Consider the following 24,245-nt stretch of genomic DNA (forward strand, 5'->3'; position numbering starts at 1 on the left):
AAATAAGAGTCCACGACCTCTAACTGAGGCCGAGACCGAAAGCTAATATCCCGATCAATTGCCTGTTCCGGCAAGGTCAGCCAACACTCAGAGTGCTGCTAGTAAAGCCCATCACTTTATTACTGGGGCGGCATCAAAGTGACTTTGCACTTGGTGTTGGGGTGCAAGGTCTCGGTCTCTTGGCATGCCGATGCCGAGAGATGAATTTCCTATCGAAGTACCCGCTAATTTGAGGCGAGGATTACATTACCCGCCTAGTCAAATCTAATTTACCATGTGTGGCGATGGCGAAAGTTAATTGCCAGTGAGTTATCTCGAACACCACCAGGACTCCCAGTACAGACAGGGTTCACGACTACAGTTCCGACAACATAGTATCTCACGGTGTTAGAGCAACATTTGGTCGTATAGATCTAGACTGGGGAGCTATTGTGGATCTCCGGGGTACAGATGTCAGAGCAGCAGCAGCCGTCTTGCGAGTTAGTACGAGATGTAGAGAATGATCTTGTACTATCCAAAACCAGGTCTCTTAACCCGCAAGAACGACTAATTTCGACAGTCCGATACCGAAAATATCCAGGTTCTCTTGCCGTTCGGGAACCTTTGAATTGAGACGCCATCACGTGTCTTTGATTGCTGGGCTGGAGGCTGTAATAGTGGGCATGTTCAAATGGTCATCTTGCCCTTCCTAACCATACCCGACCGTACCATAGCATACAAAATGTTGGCACGGTCCCAGTAATCAACCAATGAGGATCACAGATGAAACACTCTTCCCCTATATTGCGGTAGGGTAGCCTTGGCCGGGCGTCATGACCGGGTAACCGTTCACTAGTTCGTACTGAGGGGATATCCGCCTTGATTACACGATTTCCCTATTTCCCGAAATCCTAACTTGCTGACCATAGAGAAGTTCATCTCTTACACGAAACGATGAACGCCAGCGGTATCCCAGTACTGCGGGCTAGCAAAGCTACACGCTCCTCCTTGGCTTGCGTGCCATGTCGCTCACGGCACTTGAAATGCGATGGGAGCCGACCGGGCTGTAGCCGCTGCTGCGAGGCTGCTCAGGAATGCCACTATGCGCCATCACGTCGAGGCGGGTTGGATCGTGCGGCTCTCGTAGAGCGACGCAAACAACGCCATGCGGCTGCGCAATCTGGAGAGATCCACATACCCGATACACAATTTCTGACGGGAGCGTGCCAGGAGCCTCTTTGCACGGATCAAGTTGTGGACATTCCCAGCCAACGCGCCTGTGTTTCAAGCACTGAAATCTCAATTAGTTCTGGCAGCGAGGCGTCGTCTGCATTGCCGACCGGGACTGTGCAAGTCCATGTTGACAATATCCAGTCTGATCGCCTTGTGAATTCGTATTATCAGAACTTTCATATATTCCACCCATTTCTCCTGCCACAGAAACATCTCGTGAGGCTTCATCAAGACCCAAGCAGACAGCTTCAGCTAAAACCGCTCATTGCCTTTATGCGATTCATTGGGGAGATCTACGCTTCTGGGAATTTCTCGACCACACTAGAGCATTACGCGGAAGCATGCCTCTCACAAGCACGACCACTCGATCCAATCTTAGTGCAGTGCCAGATGTTATACTCCATAGCTCTTTATTGGAGCGACCGCAAGGCTGAGGCCTTGTACCAAATTGACAATGCCATTCGTCTCGCGATTGATCTGCAGATGTATCAAAAGGAGTTCCCATTGATGAATGGAGGAGCCGATAGTATCTTAAGGGAATGTTGGCGGCGGACTTGGTGGATGCTATACATTGTAGATACTTACTACTCTGGGACGCTTGGATCGATGCGGGCTGATCTCGCGGATATTAAGGCCACCGTGGAGTTGCCATGCGAAGAATTGGAATTTGAATCAGGGGTACGTAGTACTCCCTTGGCATCTTCAGAGTGTTATATGCACAGACTGGGTGCTGGACGTGGCTATGATGACGGCTGCTAACTTGGTCATAGATTATCCCCAAACCTCAAACCCTGCAGGACTTTGATAATCGTGAATTTATGACTGGCAAGGTTTTGTTCTCATCCTTTGCGTACCTCGTGGGCGCCGTAAGATGCGCCGCCTTATCTATAGCATCGTCAGAGCGCAGTGCGACAAAGCCAGATTCGATGCATGTGTTACAGAGGATCGACTCTATTCTAAACGCATGGATGCTCCTTTTACCAAAGGAGAAAAAGCAAGTCGTGGCTAAAAATGGTGATCTCGATGAGCTTATGTTTCAAGCTCACCTTCTCATTCACGTGTAAGGACCTCACTAGGTTCTCAATACCCGGACATTTGGAATTTCTAATCCTTTCATCAGGGCGATCATTAGCCTGCACCGGCCCTTCTCAGAACTGAAATCCAATCCTGTCGAAAGTATCTCGAGCTGTGCTCGGGATGCAGCTCCCGAGCGTCCAACTCCAGACCTCGTTAATATACACACGTTGCGAGTTCTTCGCTCTGCTGAGGAGCAGATTCAGCTCTTATCGTTACCAGTTCCGAAATTCCAACACACTCCGTTTGTCACTTGCATGATCACCCAGGGAACGCTTGCACTACTCTCAGCCTGCAAGTTTCTATTCAAGGGAATGGATTTGACAATTGCAAGAAACCAGGTCAGGACGACTATTGGCTGTCTTAATTCACTGGCCGAGATATGGCCCAGAGCGGCCAGAATCGTCAGGGAGATTCAGACTATTGCGCGTCACGTACTAGGCCTTGTCCCTGGAACCAGCGAGGGTCAGTTGTGTGCCCGTGGCGAAGGTCCCAGAAGCCCCCGATTACAGCCATCGGACATTGATGCAGCTCTTACAGATTCCTTCGCCGATCTCTGTGGTTGGTACAACATCGCTGATATAGACTTGAGTGGGGTTGGAGAACAAGCAATGCGCAATGACATGATTTTATTCGAATAACTTCAAGGGTTGAATTGCGCACGACATCATGAGATTGGGCCAAATTTTGATACTTTGCAGTATTAGCGGCAATATAGCAGTCACTGTACTTACGTGCATTACAAGTTTGACTTTACTGATACTGTAGACAACATGAGAGCAACAAATCCATTTTCTGACCTGGTGGGCGCGCAAAATAAACCCCGTAATTTTGGTCTGCGGATTCGCAAGCAACATGGAGGTACCCGATACTATAAGGGAATTGCTAAAGCAATCCGAGATCGCAATAATGAGAGCCATATGGATACTATAAAAGTCAAATGTAGAGGATTTCTTTCAATGAGTCGAAAGCACTATGATTCCGGGTTGAGTCTTGAGGTCTGGGCCCAAAATTACCGGAAGTATTGCTGATACCCGTCCCCCGAACATCAGCACTCTAAAGCAATAGGCTATTCGGGAGTTTCGAGCCATGGACCACGAACTCTTATCACGTCCGTTCGAGACTTTTAAGCCCGTGTGGCTTTCGGTGGGTTTGAAAGCGAAGTGCGACTGCTAACCGTAAGCATCGATTGGAAATGCCACTTGGAGAAGGATAGTGCAACATTTGAAAGGCTCGTCTAGTTTACGAGTTCAGGTATGACATAAATATCGACGCTTTCCCTGACTTCGAGTAAATCACAACAAAGCAAAGCAACTGCCTCAAACTCACTGCCTGTGATCGTCTTTTTCCCGTGTCACCTCTATAATGTCGACAAACGCCCTCCCCAAGACAGTTCGTGCCCTGCTGCAGGCGGTTCCAACCTCCACTACCATCACTCTTGTTCAGCGCCCTATGCCAATTCCTAACTTCGACAAAGGCGAGCACTTGGTCCGAGTTCATGCTACAGCTCCATGCGCGGGTGAACTTCTATGGCCGCGGTTCGGAGACATCCCCGGCAAAGAGATTATCACCTGCGACGACGTGTCAGGTGTTGTAGTCAGTGCGCCAGAGAGCTCTGCGTTCCAGACAGGGAGCAGGGTGTACGCCCGCACGAGCTATAATCGCCCCGGTTGCGCTCGTGACTATGCGATCGTCACGACGGCCGAGCTCGCACGCTGCCCGCAAAACCTAAGCTGGGCGGAGGCCGCAGCCGCGCCTCTTTCGGCGGAGACTGCCTGGCAGGCGCTATTCAAACATGCGGGAGTTGGTGCATTCGACAGTCCGGCCTGGAAGGGAAAGCGCTTGTTGGTGACTGCGGCGTCTGGCAGTGTTGGTACTTGGATTGTCCAGATTGCGAGTATTATTGGAGCCGAGGTGATTGGGACTTGTGGGCCGAGTAATGTGGATCATGTCCGAGCGCTAGGCGCGAAGGAAGTGCTGGACTATCGTGCAGTTGATCTTGCTAAATGGGGCCAGAATCCAGCAAACAAAGTCGACCTTGTCATTGACTGTATTGGTGGGAAGTCACTGGAAGATGCCTGGTCGTGTCTCCAAGACAATGCCGTGATAATGAGCATCTGTGAGCCCCCGAAAGGAAGACGGCCTGCAGTTGTTGCATCAAATGCGAGGGACCTTTTCTGGATTACGGAACCATCTGGTGCAGACTTGACAGAGATCACTAAGCTTATCGAAGAGGGCAAGTGTCGGCCCGTTGTGGATAGTGTATGGCCCTTGGAGCAATTCCGATCTGCGTACCAGCGGCTGGAGAGTGGCCATGCGCGTGGAAAGATTGTCTTTGATTTATTGATGAACACTGCAAAGCTGCAGGGAAGAGTCTTAGCTGCCTAAAGCTCGTATGCATTCTCTGACAAGGACAGGCTTATTTCAACCGACAGTCGTTTCTCAATACACGGCTTGTATTCTTCTGTAGCTACTTGTTTCCCTACACAATCTATCACTTGATGACAAGTATCACGTCCATAATCTATCGTAAGCGTTGTTGGATGATCAGTATTCGGTGACATTTAGCATCTGCCTTAATAATGAGAACAGAATTCCTTGGAGTCGACCATGGTTTCAGGTGGGAATGCGGAAGATATTCCTGTTGGCTTGTACCTCGATATCGTTGTCAAGTATGAGCCTACGGACTCGGGAAATGAGAGTTGACCATTGCTCCATTTTGAAGTGGTGGATAGTGGATATGCGCGAGATGGCAATGCAGCCCCATTGAGCAGATGCGATGACAAATGTGATAGGCTCTATCGAGTGTATCAGTTGAGTGGTATTTTGCCGTGGGACTTACACAGTTCGCAAATTCATAAAGTTTTGACAAATTGGGGACAACGTGTCGAGATGGGGGGTTAGGAGGTGAACGTTGATGGGGTTGCAGATGGAATCGACAAGTTCAAAGATGCCAGGACTCCAGAAAATTGAGGATAATACCAGGCTTCGTGGTGAGACTGAGCACCGATGAGCCCGGACGAAGTTAGCAATCGCAGAAACCTCATAAGCCCAGACGACTCGGTCCGCCCGTTCAACCCCAGCGACCCAACCGAGTTACTCACCAACATCAGAGGCGTAACCACGTTTTGAGCGGCCAATGAAGAGCATGGGGGAAGTGATGAATGTCGAAGGGACAGCCTTCGAGCCGAGAGCCGCGGAGCGCAGCCCGCGCTCCTGCCACCTAAACAAGTTATTGTTCCACGTACTTGATCCGAAGCCGACGATCCTTGAAATAGCCCTTGCCTGACAACGCGATTAGTGCCCACCTTGAATTTACAATGAGAGCAATGGCCTCGATATTGTTTGAATGTTTCACAGTAAATTCGGCGATCGCTCGATAAGGTTATCGAACCACCATGGCCCCAATCAGGACCGATCCTGACAAGATCCGGAAATGTGTCGATGAGGTTGCCGATTATGATTTCGACAGGCAGTCGGCGTTATTTAGAGGGATACTGCTTTGGCTATGGGAAAGGGTGTGCAGAATCGGTACAACGAAACAGATTTCTAGAAAATCATCCTTAAGGGTGCTGCGTTGATCGATCATACAAAGCTACCGCCCGCGAAAGGACCTGCCGATGGATTCACTATAGCGGAAAAGGCTATATAGGATAGACCTTATATCGAATAAATAGAATCGCGGGTTCTTAGACTCGGCAAGGATGGCCAGGCGCGCTTGTCCGAGACCGCTGCTGGACACTCCCAGCACGCCACTTTAATTTATCCTCAGTCGTTCTACGCATCTCCCGCTCGCAAAATCTTTCTCTTTATCAAAATGTGCAAAAGCACGTTTTAGGGTAGGGCTCTGGGTGAAGAATATTCAGGTAGGTGAACTGCCGCCTGAAGCCACCCGAACTCACCTGAAGGCCGACTGCGTAAAGCGGTGAGTCGCCCAGAACTTAAAGATGGGCGCTAGGTAAGGTCGGTCATACTTTTAGCTGTTGTATGTTGTTCTATTTTTGTTCTTAGTTTTCGATTCTAAAATGGTTGTAAACAAATACGACTATCTGCCCCAAAAAGGCAATATACAACAGTCTAGGGCATATAGGGAGCTGTATCACACAGGTAAGTACGTCTGATTCCTCAGCAAAGGCAAACTCATCATCAGTAAGTGCCATCAAATACACGCTCCTCATTTAGTGCAGCCAACAGACTCGATATGGGTCACGATGTCCTTGCCCTCAAGAATAGCATCCGTGTCTCCATTCGGCGCAAGGCCAATACGGGATCGAATTTCAGCAATGCGGTCCAAATCAGCCTCGGCATCATTGCCACCAAAGAGTTTATCCATCTCCTCGATGGGAACACCTGCGATAGATCATCAGTCACTGATAGCGTTCCAAGCTTAGAGAAGCGATAACTCACCCTTAGTCTCCGGAACGCAGAAGTAGGTCCACACGCCGAGCGTAATGCAAAACACCAGGAAGAAATAGAACGTCCCGAAAGTGATGGACTTTAGCATTCTAGGTGTGATGAGCGCAACAATGAAGTTGGACAGATAGTTGAATGCGATGGCGACTCCGACGGCCTTGCCTCGCGTCGCGGGTGGGAACATCTCCGAGGGCATGATCCAGTTGACGCAGGCTATGCTGAAAGCGAAAGTCGCGATATAGATCCAGACGAATACACATGCAGCCCATCCAGCTGCCGGGTGTTGCGAGAATGTACTCTTATACACTGCGTATAAAGTTGCCACGACTAACTGAGCAACGGACATACCGGCAGCACCCAGCATCAGTGTCTTCCTCCGACCCCATCGATCTAAGTACATGACCGCCGGGATGGTAGAGAAGAAGAAAACAATACCCACTACACCCGTAGCCAGGAGATTCACAGAGTTACCGCTGAGCCCAATAGCCTCGAAGAACTGGGGGGCATAGTAGATGATGGCATCTAACAGGCTTAGCCGTGAACTTTGGCTTAAAATCGAGGTAAAAAGGCAGATTAACTTACTGATGCCTGTAAATTGCTGAAGGACTTGAAGCAGACAAGCAACCATGGTTCGCTTTCTTAGATGGCTGACAGTAAAGAGTTCCTTGTACTGCTGCAAAGCGACATAGAACTCCGACTGACCTCCCCCATACTTGTCAATTTTGGTTTGCTGGTCGAACAGACGCGCAGCCTTGATTTCAAGAAATTCAATCGTAACACGATAGTCACTGATAGGAACTCTCCTCAGTCGCACGAGTGTCTGCAACGCTTCATCTTCCCGACCTGTCTGAGTGTCAGTAGGTTCAACATGACAAAATAACCACTCGTCTTTCTGAAAGATATACCTTGATTCATCAACCACCGAGGACTGTAGGGGAGAAAGAAAGTGCCAACTGCGAGAATGGCCGATGGCACGCACTGTAATGCAAGGGGTGTTCGCCAAGCAGCCTGGGACTGTCCCGCACCAGTTCCGCCAATATACTGCGTTCCGTAGTTAATCCAAAAGCTACACATAATACCGACGGTAATCGAGAGTTGCTGGAGAGCCACCAACGCTCCTCTAATATTAGGAGGCGCCAGCTCGGACAGGTAGAGCGGAACAACCATCGCCAGCATACCGACTGCGCAGCCAAACACAAGGCGTCCAACAAACAACATTGCGACATTTTCTGCCGCACATTGGATGACCGAACCAGCCAAGAAGATGATATTTGCGCACAGGATCGACCATCTGCGTGATAATCGGTCGGAAATCGGTCCGTTCACAAAGGCACCGAACATAGCGCCGAGTGTCATTATTGAGACCAGCCATCCTTGGAGAGCGGCATCCTCTGTTAGGACAGGGAAATGTTTCGACTAACCCGGACAAAGTTGTATTAGTACACTGACGCCGATTATAGGGCTGGGTTGTAGAACCCACGAAATTATTCATGACCAATACGCCAGAGATCACTCCCTGGTCATAGCCGAATAGCAGCCCGCCGATCGAGGCGAAACATGCCAGAGCAAAGAGGCGAGGCTCTTTGATAAGACCTTTGTAACCAGGTGGCCCATAGACAATTTCATGCGTACCAGCGATGGCTGTACCAGCGGTCCCGCCAGCCATAGCGATTTTAGGTGCTTTGTCCTGTAGAAGAAAGTCTGAGTTTGATTTTCTCCCTTCGGCAGTGGCCCTGACGACGGCTAAATAGATCTTGTAGAAAAGCACAAATTGAGGGGACGTTGCAAGTCTGCAGGAAAGGCCGAATTCGATGCTATTAAATACATGCAGATACGCCAATTCGGTAGATAGTGTCAGCAACACTCTACCCCAGACAGGTTTCCCCCAGGCGTCTTTACCCCAGACTGAATCGTACGCCCCACAGAATGCAGAGCATCTCTGACCAATGACTCGCAAAAATTGAAAATTTAGCTTGTCGGTGGTAGCCCCCGAGCTGCAACCCCTCACATCTGCTCGGTGGTTTCCCCGAACGTGGCGCAAAACTTTCGGTGCCTTCCCCCGCGCTGGTGGCAGTGGGGAATTGGTTTATTTCTGCGGCTCAATTCATGAATCATGTCGTCAGAAAGGCCATACCATAGGCCACTGGATTGCGTTTGGACTAAGGACTTGGCAATTTCCCACCTCCAGGTTGGAGATGATGTCATACGTATCGCTACGCACAGCTCGGGAGAAGTGTGACTAGTACTCCGGCCTCGGGGCACTTTTCTGGATGGCGGTCTATTTTCCAGGTCCACTCGGTAGCCGACCAAGTGAAGGTGGCATGATACTTACCGGGTCGAATACCGTTCTTTCAATATGAGTATCGGAGGTAGTATTGGGGTAGTATTGGAGGTATATAGATTATTGTTATCTGATATCTTAGAAGCCATTCACAACAGTGATATGTTGGCACTTTCCTGACTCTGTGCATGGGCGTATCAGGATCGGATTATACCAGAAGCAGATTCAATAGTTTACTTATGATTGAGTCTATTCCAACAGGGCTGTACTCTTCTCAGCTCTTCGAGAGCAATGGTAAACGTTGTTGATGAACGTTCTGCTATGCAGGCCTAACCATGAACTTCTTAATACTCGTATTACTACTCAAGCGGCTAGTATGGTTGGACATTCGGAAGAGAGAACCTTACTTTTATTTTAATCCTTAGTAGCCCTGATCTAGTTGTTCTCTTACCTCTAAGACGAATAGACCTTGAAATAAAGATTCAAGGGCTTGGAGGAGACCTTTCTTAACACAATTCTCTATTACAAATTATCTAGGGTAAAAATTTTTAAGTAGCCAAACAAAATCAGACAATCTGCAGATCAAAAGTCTACCGATTCGGCGATTTGAATAGATAGGTCTCATATGTAGCCCGTCGTTGGACGAGTGGAACATAGTTAACCCCGCCTCGGAGAAAACGCCGATGTGCATCTCCGAGAGAGCGATGCATCATCAACCCCCGAAGAGGCCCTGCAGCTCGGACTATTCGGTATGGCAACACCAAGTGCTGACTTGGATGCCCCACAGGATGGCGTAGCCCCTAGCATATCGAAACACAGGGCCTGCGATAACTGCAAACTTCGAAAAGTGCGTTGTTCCGGAAGAATACCGTGCCAACATTGCCATCGGAGCGGGAATCCATGCCAGTATAGCTCACCACATGGAAGACTAGCAAATACAGAGAAGTGAGTTTTACTGTGTATCGGCAGTAATTCGTTCTTTCAACCCTTCCAAATTCAGTCTACTCATCAAACTCTACAGGCGATTAAGGCAATGTCGAAAACGCATCCAAGCATTGGAAGCGGCTTGGCGGAAATATCTGCCCAATATCAATGTGGACGCTGCATTGGAAGAGATGAGCAACTCAGCCCACTCTCCCTTCACCAGTCAAGCACTTCCTAGAGACGCAAGGAGCGAATGCACTCTTTTCACCCCCAGTTCGCGACCGATAGCCCAACCCTCAGAAGCAGAGGAGTCACTTGCACCAGCCGAAAAGCCCGATTTAGAAGATGCTGATACTCTCGATTGGGATGAGTCTTCGGATTCGACTTCCGTCAATGATGGGATCGGCTCACTTTCTGTAACTCAACGTGGCATCGGGTACATGGGCCCGCAATCAGGAAATGCTCTTCTGAAGAATTTACAGTCGCTTCACATGCACCTGTTTCCATTACAAGAGGCTGAGATGGCATTTCCAGGCCAAGACAAGTCGACCCTGGCTGAGGATGTGCTTCAATCGTCATCATATTCGGACTCATGTATTGATTGGTATTTTGAACTGTATAATTGCGCTTATCCCATTCTTCATGAAGGGTATTTCCGCGCACAGTGCATTGGTATGTTAGCGCTCTAAGACCCGCAATCTCTATCAAACCTTCTCATTCATTGAAAATTTAGGAGTCCTTTCTAAACCGAAAGATGGATCGTGGCCATTGCTATATAATATGGTCCGCGCAATCGGTGCCTTTACCGGCGACGCTTCGAATCATAATGCCGACCACTTTTTCTACGGAATCGCATCACAGCATCTCTCTCTTAGCCTCTTGCAACGAGGCTCTTTACCATTGTTACAAGGTCTGACCCTGATGGCCAATTACCTGCAGAAGCGTAATCGACCGAATAGTGGGTTTGCAATGCTCGGTTTAGCCATGAACATGGCACAAAGTATTGGCATGCACCGAGAATTTTCCACGACCAGCATCAGCCCATTTGAGATGGAAATGAGACGTCGTGTGTGGTGGACTATTTATATATTCGATTCTGGTGCGAGGCTGACATTTGGTCGGCCTACCCTATCCTTGGGCGGGGTTAATATGCAACTCCCGCACAACCTCAACGATAGAGACCTTGTTGTCGATATGGTCCAACTTCCAGAACCTCGGGACACCCGTACAGTAGCTTCCAGCCTTATATGGCAGTCCAAACTCGCCTGTATAACCAATCTGGCCAACATGAAACTCTTCGAGAGCAAATTACCGCCTGCTCCTGTGATGCTTAACCTCGGAAATCAGGTCAACGAATGGTTTGATTCTCTGCCTCTCTACATGAAGACAAGTCCTGAAAACCCAGAATACGAAAGGATGGAAGCTCCTAGAATGGTGTTAGTTTGGCGATCGATGCACCTTCGCATCATCATCTACCGGCCCTTTATTCTGGACCTGATCAGACGACGCCAACCGTTGGATTTGCGCAACGTTAATGAACCTCCTCGCAGGTGCGTTGAAGCTGCACAGGGATGCATTTCGTCCATTGTCATGTTTTGGCGTAGTGGCAGAGATCGACATAGAGCATTAGTCTGGTACGCCTGTTACTGGCTGGTCACTGCGACGTTTGTCCATGTTGCTTGCTTACTATATGATCCCCAACACGAATGTTCTTTTGATTGGAGGCAAGAAGTTGAGGGAGCTCAGTTGGCGCTCGAGGAGATGGGTGTCTTTGAGCAAACCGCTGCTCGTGCAGCGAGGATCATCAACAAAGTTATGGGTGAGTCACTCAGTCTCTTCTACGTTGGACGGATTGTTTGTTAATATTTTTCTTATAACTCCCAGACCTTATTCCCGCAAGTCCTGCTTCGGATCTACTCGCAGGCAACGAGGCCACAAGAATGTGGTTCACGGAACTGTGGAACCAATCATGTGTTGACATGACACTATTGCAGTCTTTCAATTATTCCACCCAAGGCTGATCTATGCCACGGGATTTTCGTTCTTTAGTCTTCAATACAAGATAGAAAGACGGCAGAAGCTGAGGTCTAACACTTGGTCAAGAAAAAAATACCAAAGATATTGATTTAGTGCTGGCTATAAACAAACATAAAAACAAAAGTATCTCATTAATACGCACTCCAAATCCCTTCTACAGTGGACTTCCACAAGTTTGAACCCCCTCGGAAAGTTCAAAAACGTCAAATCAACCCTACTTGAAAGGAAATTTGAGAGATTTTGCCCGAGCTATCTAGAGAGGCGTTTCCAACGATCCCTGGAAAGATCTTTCAAGTACATAAAATCGAAGCGTATTTGGTGGACTCTTCCTTGGTCCCTAGATTCAGACGTTTGAACTAACGTATTGAACACACAAAACCATTTAATTCATCATTTATTCTGAGGAGCATCCGCAGGCCCTAGAGGCAACTTCGCCTTCCGATCCACTATAGGCGAAATTTCTTCCAAAGAACGACGCTTCGATTTTTCCCTGGCATGAGCTGGAATCTTCCAATTCAAAGGGACGTACTCTTCCAATGATTCCTCTTGGAATGCCTTCTTCATTCCCGTTAGGAAATGACGCCCTGATGGTTCCTCAGAAGGGCTCTGGGGAGTTTCTTCCCCCTCAATGGGACCATAATGGGGTAGTTCTGCGTACTTGCTTTCGGGTTCTTCGGTTAGCTGGACAGGCCCAAACGAGCCTCTTTCCACGGGACCACTCAGTGATACATTTGTGGAAATACACGGTGATTCCTTCACGGCTTTATCAGACTCGTGTAGTGACACTTCAATATGATCACTCTGCATCTCCTCAACAGACACACTTTCCGTCAAATCTACATCAACACTCTGTTTCATCTCCATTACCTCACCCTCACCCAGACACCCAGCAGGTGATTCCAACATCTCCAATGAGTCTCGAGACAACAACATGCCCGTTACATCAAGCGACTCAACACTCTCACCATCACTCGACGAACAACTCTCACGTTGACTATCACTGTCACGACTCCTCCGCACAATACCGCCAGCACCGCTACCACCATGGCCTTCCTGTCTACCACTCATGTTAACGCGGCGCTTTGCATCGAATGAAGAAGTTGTGCGGGCGAAGCCAGAGCGGTGACGTTTGGAATCCTCGACCTGGACCATGCCGAGTGCGTAAGCAAGTTTTTGGAGTGGGAGGGGGCTTTGGGCGAGGTAATGGAGTTGGTGGACGATTAGTAGGAATATGAGGATTGGTATATTCTCGATCATTCCGGTATCGAGGGTTTGGTGGTTTTGACGTGGAAGGAGGGATTGTCGGGGCAATTTATACGGTTGTTTTTGGAGGGTGGCGTAGGGGTGTGGTTTTTATTAGAAACAAAGGCTTTGTTATTGATTTGGGTGTTTGATTTTGTTTGTGCAGACATTGTGAATGAAGACAAAGGATCCTTTCATTTCTGATATTCAGGAGGGCTTACTGTACCACGGGGGACTCGATTCATCCATGTTAGCTAAGTTTGAACGAGAAAGCCGCCCAGACGAACCTACCGGAACTATATGGACCCAGGAAAGTCAAGAAACAGGATTCAAATAGAATACTTGAAAGTAGGAGTAAAGATGAGCGTAAGAGGTATGTACAACAAAAAATGCGCACGGCAAGCAGACGCTCTAAACACCTTGCATAGAGAAACGCTGCGAACATAAGAAAAAGACAAAGCAAGGGAGTCTGCAGATCAAAAGATCAGACAAACATGAGCATCAACATGAGCGTAAAATGGGCATGAGAACCAAGAGAGGAAAGAGAAAAACAACACAAAAACCAGCATCAGAGAAAAGAAACGAAGAGAAAACCTCCTGTGGAAAATAAGCTCCCAAGAAAAGTTTACAACCTCTCCCTCGCAGTCTAGAAATGAAAAAAACCCATCCCGTCATTCCATTTTAGTCAAACTTTTTTAATTTTACCGCCTGACTTCGCCATGATTTCAAATGTAGCGAAGGTCAAGGCATAATGCTTCGTGGTCATCATCCCTCGTTAGTGGTCTATCACCTAAAGCATGAGTTCTCAACATGTTTAAGCGACGACCTGGGTCTCGGCCAGCTGGGGAACAGAGTCGATGGCCGGACGGCGGACGATACCTCCAGTCACGGGGAGCTGGGAACTGATACCGCTGAGGAAGGTATCGACTTCACGAGCGGCCTGGCGACCCTCGTTGATACCCCAGACAATCAGGGACTGTCCGCGGCGGCAGTCACCGGCAGCGAAGACACCGGGGATGTTGGTCGAGTAGTGGCCAGGAGGAGTCTTGACGTTCTTGCGGGGGTCACGCTCGATCTCGTCACCCAGCAGGCGGTCCTCAGGACCCAGGAAACCCATGGACAGGAGGACCAGGTCAGCGGGGAAGAACTGCTCGCTGCCCTCGGCGGTCTTCATGTCCCAACCACCAGTGGCGCTCTTGGTCCACTCAACGCGGACGGTGTTGATACCCTTGACGCGGCCGCTGCCGTCGTCAACGAACTCGGTCGACATGACACAGTACTCACGAGGGTCCTTACCCATGTGAGTCTTGACCTCAGAGTGACCGTAGTCAATACGGTAGATGCGGGGCCACTGGGGCCAGGGGTTGTCACCGGCACGCTCTGGGGGAGGCTGGGGAAGCAGCTCGAAGTTGGTGACGGACTTGGCACCGTGGCGAACCGAAGTACCAATGCAGTCGTTACCAGTGTCACCACCACCGATGACAACGACGTGCTTGTCCTTGGCGGAGATGTACTCGCCATCAGAGAGACCAGAGTCGAGGAGCGACTTGGTGTTCTTGTGCAGGAACTGCATGGCGAAGTGGACACCCTCGAGCTCACGGCCGGGAACCTTGAGGTCACGGGCGACAGTAGCACCGGTGGCGATGATGACGGCATCGTTAGAGGCACGGAGAGACTGCAAAGAGACCTCGCTGTCGGGGCCAACAGCGGTGTTTGTGACGAACTTGATACCCTCGGCGGCCATGAGGTCAACACGGCGCTGAACGACCTTCTTGTCAAGCTTCATGTTGGGAATACCGTACATGAGCAGACCACCAATGCGGTCAGCACGCTCGTAGACAGTGACAGAGTGACCAGCACGGTTGAGCTGGTCAGCAGCAGCCATACCAGCAGGACCGGAACCAATGATGGCGATGTTCTTGCCAGTGCGGACCTTAGGAGGGCGAGGGACCATCCAGCCCATCTCGAAACCACGGTCAATAATGGCACACTCGATCGATTTGATGCCTACGGGGTCCTCGTTGATACCCAGAACACAGGCACCTTCACAGGGAGCAGGGCAAACACGACCAGTGAACTCGGGGAAGTTGTTGGTCATGAGCAGACGGTTGAGGGCATCTTGCCACTGGCCCTGGAAGACCAGCTCGTTCCACTTGGGAATGATGTTGGAGATGGGGCAACCAGTCTCGGACTGGCAGAAGGGAACACCACAGTCCATGCAACGAGCGGACTGGTACTTGAGCTCGTCCTCGCTCAGACGGTTGGACAGCTCGGCCCAGTCGCGGGTACGAGTGGAGGGGTTGCGGTACTTCTCGCTACGGCGGGTGTACTTCATGAAGCCGCGGGTCTTGTCCAGGATAAGGGCAGAGCGCTTCTTCTCGGCCTTCTCGTCGCTGATGCTGTCCTCAATGTCCAGCAGGTCAGCCTTCTTCTCATCGGCGTGAGCCTTGGGCTTCTCAGCGTTGACGGGGGTGCTGGGGAGCTGAGGCAGAGCAAACTCGGCCTTCTTGGCAGCAGCAGCCTTGGCAGCCTCCTCCTCCATGACACGCTTGTAGTCGGTAGGCAGGACCTTGAGGATGTGCGGAAGAGCACGGGTGAAGTCGAGCAGGATGCGAGCAGCCAGCTCGGAGCCAGTGTAGTGGTGGTGGTCCTCAATGAGGCCGCGGACGAAAGCAATTTCAGCGGGGTCCTCAATGTTAGAGACCTCAACCATCTCCATGTTGACCTTGGAGTGGAAGTCCTGGTTCATGTCCAGGACGTAAGCAATACCACCAGACATACCAGCAGCGAAGTTACGACCAGTAGGTCCAAGAATCAGGATACGACCACCAGTCATGTATTCAGCACCGTGGTCACCACAACCCTCAACAACGGCAGTAGCACCGGAGTTACGGACAGCGAAACGCTCCGCAGCCACACCACGGAAGTAGCAAGTACCGCGAGTAGCACCGTACAGACAGGTGTTACCGACAATGACATTCTCCTCAGCCTTGAAAGCAGCGCCGCGAGGAGGGTAGACAATGAGGCGACCACCAGACAGACCCTTGCCGACGTAGTCGTTGGCATCACCCTCAAGCTCCAGAGTAACACCAGGGGCGAGGTAAGCACCGAAGGACTGACCAGCGGAACCCTTGATGTTAGCGTGGATGGTGTCCTGGGGCAGACCAGCCTCTCCGTAGCGGCGACTAATCTGGTAAGAGAGAGTAGCACCCAGACCACGGTCAGTGTTGACGACATCACACTCAATGCGGCAAGGAAGACCCTTCTCCAAAGCAAGTTCAGACTCGAAGATCAGCTTGTTGTCGAGACGAGTGTGCAGCTTGTGGTCCTGCTTGCGGACGTTGTAGGTTGCAACACCGGGGCGGAGAGAGTGAGCGGGGGTCAGAATCAGAGAGAGGTCAATCCGCTCCTGCTTGGCGTTCCGAAGCTCATCGCGAACCTTGAGCAGCTCAGCACGACCAACCATCTCATTAACAGTGCGAACACCAAGCTTGGCCATGATGGCACGCATCTCGTTGGCGACATAGTAGAAGAAGTTGATCACGTGCTCCGGGGAACCCTTAAACTTTTTCCGGAGCTCTGGGTCCTGGGTCGCGATACCGACCGGGCAAGTGTTGAGATGGCACTCTATAAAAATGGTCAATTTTGGTTCCCATGCACAAAAAAACATCTAAAAAGACGTTTAAAAAGAAACGATTTATTGGACTTACTGCGCATCATAATGCAGCCCAAGGCAATCAAAGGAGTTGTAGCGAAGCCAAATTCTTCAGCTCCAAGGAGACAGGCCATGGCCAGGTCACGACCGGTACGAATTTGACCATCAGTCTGAACAACAACACGACCACGGAGATCGTTAAGAACAAGAGTCTGATGGGTCTCAGCAAGACCAAGTTCCCAAGGAAGACCAGCATACTTGATACCAGTCCAGCGGGAGGCACCAGTACCACCATCATGACCAGAGATCAAGATGTGATCAGCCTTAGCCTTAGCCACACCAGAGGCAACAATACCAACACCGACCTCAGAGACAAGCTTGACGGAAATACGAGCACGAGGGTTCGAGCACTTGAGATCGTAGATAAGTTGCTTCAAGTCCTCGATGGAGTAGATGTCGTGGTGGGGAGGGGGCGAGATCAGACCGACGCCGGGGGTGGAGTGACGGGTACGAGCGATAGGGCCGACGACCTTGTGGCCGGGCAGCTCACCACCTTCACCGGGCTTGGCACCCTGGGCCATCTTGATCTGCAGCTCATCGGCATCGGCCAGGTAGTGTGAGGTAACACCGAAACGACCAGAGGCGATCTGCTTGATGGCAGAACGCATAGTGTCGCCGTTCTCCATGCGCTTGCTGCGCTCGGGATCCTCACCACCCTCACCAGTGTTGGACTTGCCGCCAAGACGGTTCATGGCGATGGCCAGGGTGGAGTGGGACTCCATGGAGATGGAGCCGTAGGACATGGCACCGGTGACGAAGCGGCGGACAATCTCGGTCCAGGGCTCGACCTGGTCGATGGGGATAGGAGTGCGCTGCTCAAAGTCGAACTCGAGCATACCACGGAGGGTGCAGTTCTTGATCTGCTCGTGCTCGGCCTTGGCGTAGGCCTCGTAGGACTTGTCGTTCTTGGTGCGCACAGCGTCCTGGATGTTGGCAATGCTGACGGGGTCGTTGATGTGGGCCTCGCCACCGTCACGCCAGTGGTACTCACCAGTCTCGGCCAGACCGGGGATCTCGACGATGTCGCGGGAGGGGTAACCGCGCTCGTGGAAGGCAAAGGCATCCTGGGCAATCAGGTCGAAGGTGATTCCACGGATACGGCTGGCAGTACCAGCGAAGCAGCGGTCGATAACGCTGTCATCGATACCGAGGGCCTCGAAGATCTGGGCACCCTTGTAGGACTGCAGGGTCGAGATACCCATCTTACTCATGACCTTGAGGATACCACCGTCGCAGGAGGCCTTGTAGTTTTCAATGACCTGTTCATCGCTGAGGTCCTTGCGGATCAGCTTCTCGCGGTTCATCTTGAGGAGACACTCCAGAGCGAGGTAAGGGCTGATAGCGTCGGCACCGTAACCGAGGAGAACACAGTGGTGGTGGACCTCACGAGCCTCGGCGGTCTCAACAACCAGAGCAGCGAGGGAACGCCACTTGTTGCGGACCAGGTGGTGGTGGACCAGACCGGTAGCCAGCAAGGCAGAGACAGGAACACGGTCAGCAGAGGTGGCGCGGTCAGACAAGACGATGACCTTGTCGCCATTCTGGATGGCCTCGGTGGTGGCATCGCAGATAGCATCCAGCGCCTCGATGTAGCCAGCAGTCCCCTTCTTCTTCTCGAAGGTGATGTCGATTGTGCGGACAGACCAGTCGCTGTGGGCCTTGTTGATGTTCTTGATAGCATTGAACTCGGGAATGCTCAGGATGGGGGACTTGAGAAGCAGACGGTGGCACTGCGTGGGGTCCATCTCGAGCAGGTTGCCCTGGGGACCGACGTAGCACTCCAGAGACATGACAACGGCCTCACGGATAGGATCAATAGGAGGGTTGGTGACCTGAGCGAACAGCTGGCGGAAGTACTCGTAGAGCAGGCGAGGCTGTTGGGCAATGCAGGCAAGAGGAGCGTCGTTACCCATGGAACCCAGGGCTTCCTTGGAGTCAGCACCCATAGGACCCAGCAGGAGACTGACCTGCTCGAAGGAGTAACCAAAGGCATGCAGACGCGCATCATTCTGGACCGACTGGTCGTCAAGCTTGAAGGAAAGGTCAACATTGTTCTCGAGCAGAGTCTGTTGGATCGCCGGCAGCTTCAGAAGCTCCTTGTCCAGCCAGCTGGCAAAGTCCTGACGTTTGGCGACAGTCTGCTTCAATTCGGCATCGTCAATGATGCGACCGGCGACAGTGTCGACCAGCAGCATCTTTCCAGGCTGCAGGCGGCCCTTCTGAAGCACGCGCTCGGGGTCAATGTCGATAGCGCCGACCTCCGAGGCGCAGACAATACGGTCATCATCCATAACGTAGAAACGGCAAGGGCGCAGACCGTTACGGTCCAGGTTAGCACCACAGTACCGACCGTCGGAGAAAGTGAACAGAGCGGGACCGTCCCAGGGCTCCATCTGACAAGCAGCCCATTCGTAGAAAGCGGCCTTGGACGGGTCCATGGCAGGGTTGTCCTGCCAGGCCTCGGGAATCATAATCATGACCGCCTCGGGCAGAGACAGCACGCCGTTAATCATCAGCAGCTCCAGAACGTTATCGAAAGCAGCCGAGTCGGAACCACCCTCCTCAACGATGGGGTAGAGCTGGTCGAGCTCCTCGCCGAAGACCTCCGACCGGAGCACACCCTCACGGGCACGCATCCAGTTCTTGTTTCCTCGCAATGTGTTAATTTCACCATTGTGAGCGGCCCACCGCAGAGGCTGCGCGCGGTCCCAAGAGGGGAATGTGTTGGTGGAGAAACGGGAGTGGACGAGGGCAAAGTGACCCTCGTAGTCGACGTTGACCAGATCGTGGTAGTATGTGTAGACCTGGATTGGAGAAAGCTGACCCTTGTAGACAATGTTCCGGTTGCTCAGCGAGCAGAGGTAGAACCAGTTGCCAAGGCCAATAACGTGAGTAGCGCGCTTTCGCAGGACAAACAGCTGCAGCTCAAAAGTCCGCTCATCGAACTCCTTCACATCGGTGATTTCGGGCTTGTTGCCCTCGCCGTAGGCAGACTTGAGCACCACAAAGGGCTGCAGGATGATAGGCTCGCGAGACAGCGCAGCGGGGCCCAGAATAGTCGAGTCGCGAGGCACCTCACGCCAGCCCAGGACGCGCAGACCCAGGGATGTAGCCAATTCCTCGAAGCTGGCCTTGGACTGTTGGAGCGCGACTTCGTCGGGCTTGAAGAACAAGTTACCGACGGCATATTGGCCCAACGGAGGCAGCTCCACGCCAACCTCACGGGCGAAGTTCTTCACGAAGAACTTGTGGGGGATGCTGGTCATCACACCAGCACCGTCACCGTCTCGCGCGTCGGAGCCGACGGCTCCACGGTGGGTCATGTTGCACAGTAGATTGCGAGCTAAGCGGGCATCGACGTCAGCGGAAAAGTTCCTTGGTAAAACGAGCGATCTCAGGGAATAGCCAAAAACTACCCCCTCCGGGTCAATTCCGAGTTGCAATAAACTTACCATCGCTCACAATCTTGTGACTAGCCTTGCCCTTAATGTGGCTAGAACCCCACGGGATGTTAGTCTACGAGGCCCAATGGCTCGTACCAGCGGGAGTTGGAATGACACTCACGCAGCAAAACCGACACCACAGGCATCCTTCTCGTATTCGGGGTCATACAGACCCTGCTTCTCGGGCAGAGCATTGGCCCAGCCAAAGCCACTCTTCGGCTGGTACTCCGAATACTCCTGGGGAGCCTGGTCTTCACTTAGATCTTTGCCATAGATGTCCTCCAAAGTAAGACCCATTCTTCCGCCGGGAGCCGACAGAGAATGGACAGACACAGGGTGAGAGAGGTTGTTTTTGGGGGGTGGTTCTGTTTAGGAACTTCCTCGAGAGGAGGTGGGGGGTGAATCTCCGCCGGAGCTTTGAGGCGGGAACGGTATCGATAGGGCGATGGTTGTCGATATCGTCACAGGGGGGGGGTTGGGGGCAGCGCGGGCGAGAGGGAGTGTGTAGTCGCGATTTTTTGAAACCCAGCGTCTGCAACGGGGAAGATGAAGATGAAAGAGGGGGAGGAAGAGAGAGAGAAAGATGGAAAGGAGGGGTGGAATAAAAAAAAAGATGGGCAGCGATTACGGCAGCGCAGTAAGCACCAGGTCCGGGGATTGTAGGCTGCTGCTCCGATGGATGGACAGACAGACCCCAAGAGAGGGAACGGGAAAATTACGGCGCTGTGGGGTTGGCGTGGCAAATGGACATCTGATGGATGGTCTTTAATTGCTCTTAGTTCAGGACCTACCAAGGAATTGAGAGGGCGAGAGAAAGAGTTAATACCAGTCTGTATTTGCTTGCCTCTAGGTTTCCGCCTCAAAGGAATATAGGATCGTAAAGAAGCCACTACGGGGTCATTGTTCAATGCCTTTTTTTTTTTTTACGGACCATACACAATTCCCCAGACCCAGAATAATGGACGAAAGCGTCTTCCCATACCAAAAAGGATGGGAGTTCAGCCAGAATCTGATGAAGAGAATGGGTCGAGTAATGATAATCATTATGATTACGGCAGGCAAATCCTCAAAGATAAGCCGATCGGGACCAATCAGACGAGAGGCTTTGCAACCATGGAGCCCAAACGATTAGCTTTCTCCTACGTCAAGATCCTCCGGTGGAGCTGAAGTGGAAATAGACTGACAGTACGGAGGAGTACTGGGATCTGATGCCCAGTACTCCTCCGTACTGGGTGTATGGTATCGTATCGATACCCTTCTTTTTCCACTCTCCCAAGGCGGTATTTGTACTCTCTGGTCCTCTTCCTACTCCTACGGCTACTAGGAAGTATACTGAATACTCATTCGGAATATATCCCTGACTATGATCCTCATCACATTCTTGAAGATCAACTATTTCCGATATCCCTCCTTCTCAGAGCCTCCGATCATTCGCCCCTTGACCAGTTCGGCTGGTGGGGCCACGGCAATTCCGACGCCCTCATTGGCCCTCCGACCGCAAACAGGCAAGACTGTCAGACACGAAAAAGCACGGCCAACGGCCCTGTTTCGTCCCGAAATTGGTCCTCTTCCAGTCCCCTCGTTACAGAAGACGGTAGTATTTCAGCTCGTAGCTGACTCGCTTATACAAGACTCTGTACGGAGTACTCCCGTACCTACTACCATACATATTCTACCCCTCGCCGACTCTGTGGAAACTCCGTAACCCATGCTCCCCCCGTTGCGGACCCGAGTGGCCGGGCGGCTGGTGGGGCGGATGGCAAGGATGCAGTGCTTAATCCAATTCATCGCCCCTAATTTCCGAGCCGCTGGTTTGCTTGGACAACCTGCCCTGCAGCTGCTTGCTCCACGGGCACTGTAGGGTAGACAGTACCGTACTGCATCTGCATACACGGACAGGCTTGGAGTGCATATGCATGACCTATGTACTGTACAGGTAGTTGCACCAAAACAAGAAAAGAGAATCCTATGGACTTGGCAGGCACGGACGGAACAAGTGCCCAGAAGAGACGGACTCCAGCCAGGAGGAAAGAAATTACTACGTTGGTAGGTACAGGTAATAGCGGTGTACACCGTATAGTGCAAAGCCCGAAAACTAGACGGTCTCAATGTCGAGTCGAGGTAAGTGTACCAACTTGGACTGTTTACTGCTTCGGAAACAATCAGAATTGCAACCATGGACCCGGTCCTCGGTTCCTCGCACAGCTTAGAAATAGTGATTCCGTTATACCTTAAACCCCTCCAGTCCCCACTCCAACGTGCACCGTGCGACTCGATCTAAGCCACGCACCCTCCATCTCGTTTCCAATACCGTCTCAAACCGTACAGACATGGTACTGTATCGACGATTCTAGTCTGGCCACTTCCTCTCCTCTCCGCTCCTCCGCCCATCCCCAAAAAAGCACTGTCTATACGGAAAGTCCTGTACAGGACCTCCTGCCATTCCGACAACGGCCAAGCAGCCGCCCCGGGATCTTCCTCCATCAAACCCTCCAAACCCTCCAATAATACACTGCCCTGTATAGTCCTCCCTTCGAAAGAAAACAGACTACAGTACAGTACTACTGAGTCGCACCCAATGATCTCCAACGAATCCCCCCAATCCCGACCTTCAACAACTCCCCCCGATTTCGGGGTTGCCCAGCCGCCCCCCGGCATGCCAGCCCTGCAACCGGATTGGCCCTGACCAGTTTCCGCCAGCTCATTCTTTAAGGTCATCCAAACTGCTTATCGCGGCTTCGTCGAAATTACCGACACGCTCACTCGTCCAAATCTCTTTTTCTTTTCTTGTGACGCCTGATGCCCCCGGGTTATAACGTTGAAACTTGAGAGGGGAGAGATTTGCCCCGGATCAACCGCCCCCCACCATCCACCATCCATGGCCCATAGCCCCTCCCTACACGTTTTTTTTTTCTTTTCTTTGACTTCTTCCCCAGATATAAATTCTGCGCCTGGGAAAAGAAAAAGAATGGGTCGAGGAGTTGGTCGGGAATAAGTTACACTATTCTCTTTACGGATTCTGGTAAGTGCTTATGCATGTGTCTTGGTTGGTCCGAAAGGAAATTTGGCTCTGGCTTGCGTACTTTTTTTGAATATTACTCCGTACTTCCCGCAGATTAAGTCTAAAGATCTGAGTACTGTATTTTAGTACCAAGGCATCCAGTAGCATACACGAACCTAACTAACCACAGCATAGCTTAGCCGGAAGTATACCCAATCCCGTATACTCCGTACTCCGTAATCAGCAAGCACAGTCCAGTATCCAGTACTGTTGTACCCCTCACCCTCGGACTTAAGCATAAGCATTCACCCGGAGGAATGCCCTCCGGCCCTGACTCCTTGACACGTGAAGCGGGATGTCTCTGATAAGCTCGTGGGCGGACGTGCACAAACACTTAGGAAATCGGAATACATAAACATATTTCTCATTCTTCAATTCCACTCGACAGCCGAGTAATTCCTATAGTGCTATGGAGCAGTCTCTCTCCTTTTTTTTTTTTCCCCCTTCTTCTGCTCTCCGCGCTAGTTCAACGGGAAATACCTCCTCGTCTCCTATCCAAGCGGGCATCTCATCCGCTCTTGACACGGCTATCGGCCGGGACTGGAGTATACTCTACTGGAAGCAGTGTACTCCATACTCCATACTTGATACTAACTATGGAATATTTATCCTCTTTCCGCCTAGCCATTGACTCATCAACTAACCCTCCCATTCTATTTGAACCTCGACATTAACAGACAGAACAGCGAATATCAGCCTATACAGCACAGCACTTCATCACAAACAGACGATCTCAACGCAGCCCGATCTACATTCGCCACCAATACTGTCCTCGGCAGTAGTCCAGTCCTTTGCATCGAAGCGAAAATCTGATCGTGTGCCCACTACCCAGCCATCTTAGCT

The 24,245-nt window shown here is 51.3% G+C and overlaps 6 protein-coding genes across 6 annotated transcripts; 3 read left to right on the forward strand and 3 right to left on the reverse strand.

Annotated features, from left to right (window-relative positions):
- Positions 1-933: 933 nt before the first annotated feature.
- N7458_007557 (uncharacterized protein) lies at positions 934-2,927 on the forward strand (the record flags this gene model as incomplete). Its single annotated transcript, XM_056910939.1, has 3 exons — positions 934-1,890; positions 1,983-2,272; positions 2,333-2,927. The coding sequence occupies 3 exons, from the start codon at positions 934-936 to the stop codon at positions 2,925-2,927; spliced, it is 1,842 nt and encodes a 613-aa protein (XP_056763765.1).
- A 724-nt stretch (positions 2,928-3,651) lies between these two features.
- Positions 3,652-4,674, forward strand: N7458_007558 (NADP-dependent oxidoreductase; the record flags this gene model as incomplete). Its single annotated transcript, XM_056910940.1, has 1 exon — positions 3,652-4,674. The coding sequence occupies one exon, from the start codon at positions 3,652-3,654 to the stop codon at positions 4,672-4,674; it is 1,023 nt and encodes a 340-aa protein (XP_056763766.1).
- Positions 4,675-6,460: 1,786 nt separating this feature from the next.
- Positions 6,461-8,386, reverse strand: N7458_007559 (sugar porter family MFS transporter; the record flags this gene model as incomplete). Its single annotated transcript, XM_056910941.1, has 5 exons — positions 6,461-6,636; positions 6,694-7,221; positions 7,282-7,542; positions 7,605-8,090; positions 8,149-8,386. Coding segments are annotated over 5 exons (1,689 nt in total), but the record flags the coding sequence as incomplete, so codon positions are not given.
- A 1,345-nt stretch (positions 8,387-9,731) lies between these two features.
- Positions 9,732-11,767, forward strand: N7458_007560 (putative C6 transcription factor; the record flags this gene model as incomplete). Its single annotated transcript, XM_056910942.1, has 3 exons — positions 9,732-9,925; positions 10,002-10,576; positions 10,638-11,767. 3 exons carry the CDS (start codon positions 9,732-9,734, stop codon positions 11,765-11,767), a joined length of 1,899 nt encoding a protein of 632 aa, XP_056763768.1.
- Positions 11,768-12,030: 263 nt separating this feature from the next.
- N7458_007561 (uncharacterized protein) lies at positions 12,031-13,198 on the reverse strand (the record flags this gene model as incomplete). Its single annotated transcript, XM_056910943.1, has 2 exons — positions 12,031-12,040; positions 12,471-13,198. 2 exons carry the CDS (start codon positions 13,196-13,198, stop codon positions 12,031-12,033), a joined length of 738 nt encoding a protein of 245 aa, XP_056763769.1.
- A 799-nt stretch (positions 13,199-13,997) lies between these two features.
- Positions 13,998-20,638, reverse strand: N7458_007562 (glutamate synthase (NADH); the record flags this gene model as incomplete). The annotated part of the gene is made up of 4 exons (XM_056910944.1): positions 13,998-16,810; positions 16,894-20,241; positions 20,351-20,391; positions 20,463-20,638. The coding sequence occupies 4 exons, from the start codon at positions 20,636-20,638 to the stop codon at positions 13,998-14,000; spliced, it is 6,378 nt and encodes a 2,125-aa protein (XP_056763770.1).
- Between the last annotated feature and the right edge of the window lie 3,607 nt (positions 20,639-24,245).

Source organism: Penicillium daleae (assembly GCF_028827525.1).
Source record: "Penicillium daleae strain IBT 16125 chromosome Unknown utg000007l_segment0_segment0, whole genome shotgun sequence".
Classification (NCBI taxonomy): domain Eukaryota; kingdom Fungi; phylum Ascomycota; class Eurotiomycetes; order Eurotiales; family Aspergillaceae; genus Penicillium; species Penicillium daleae.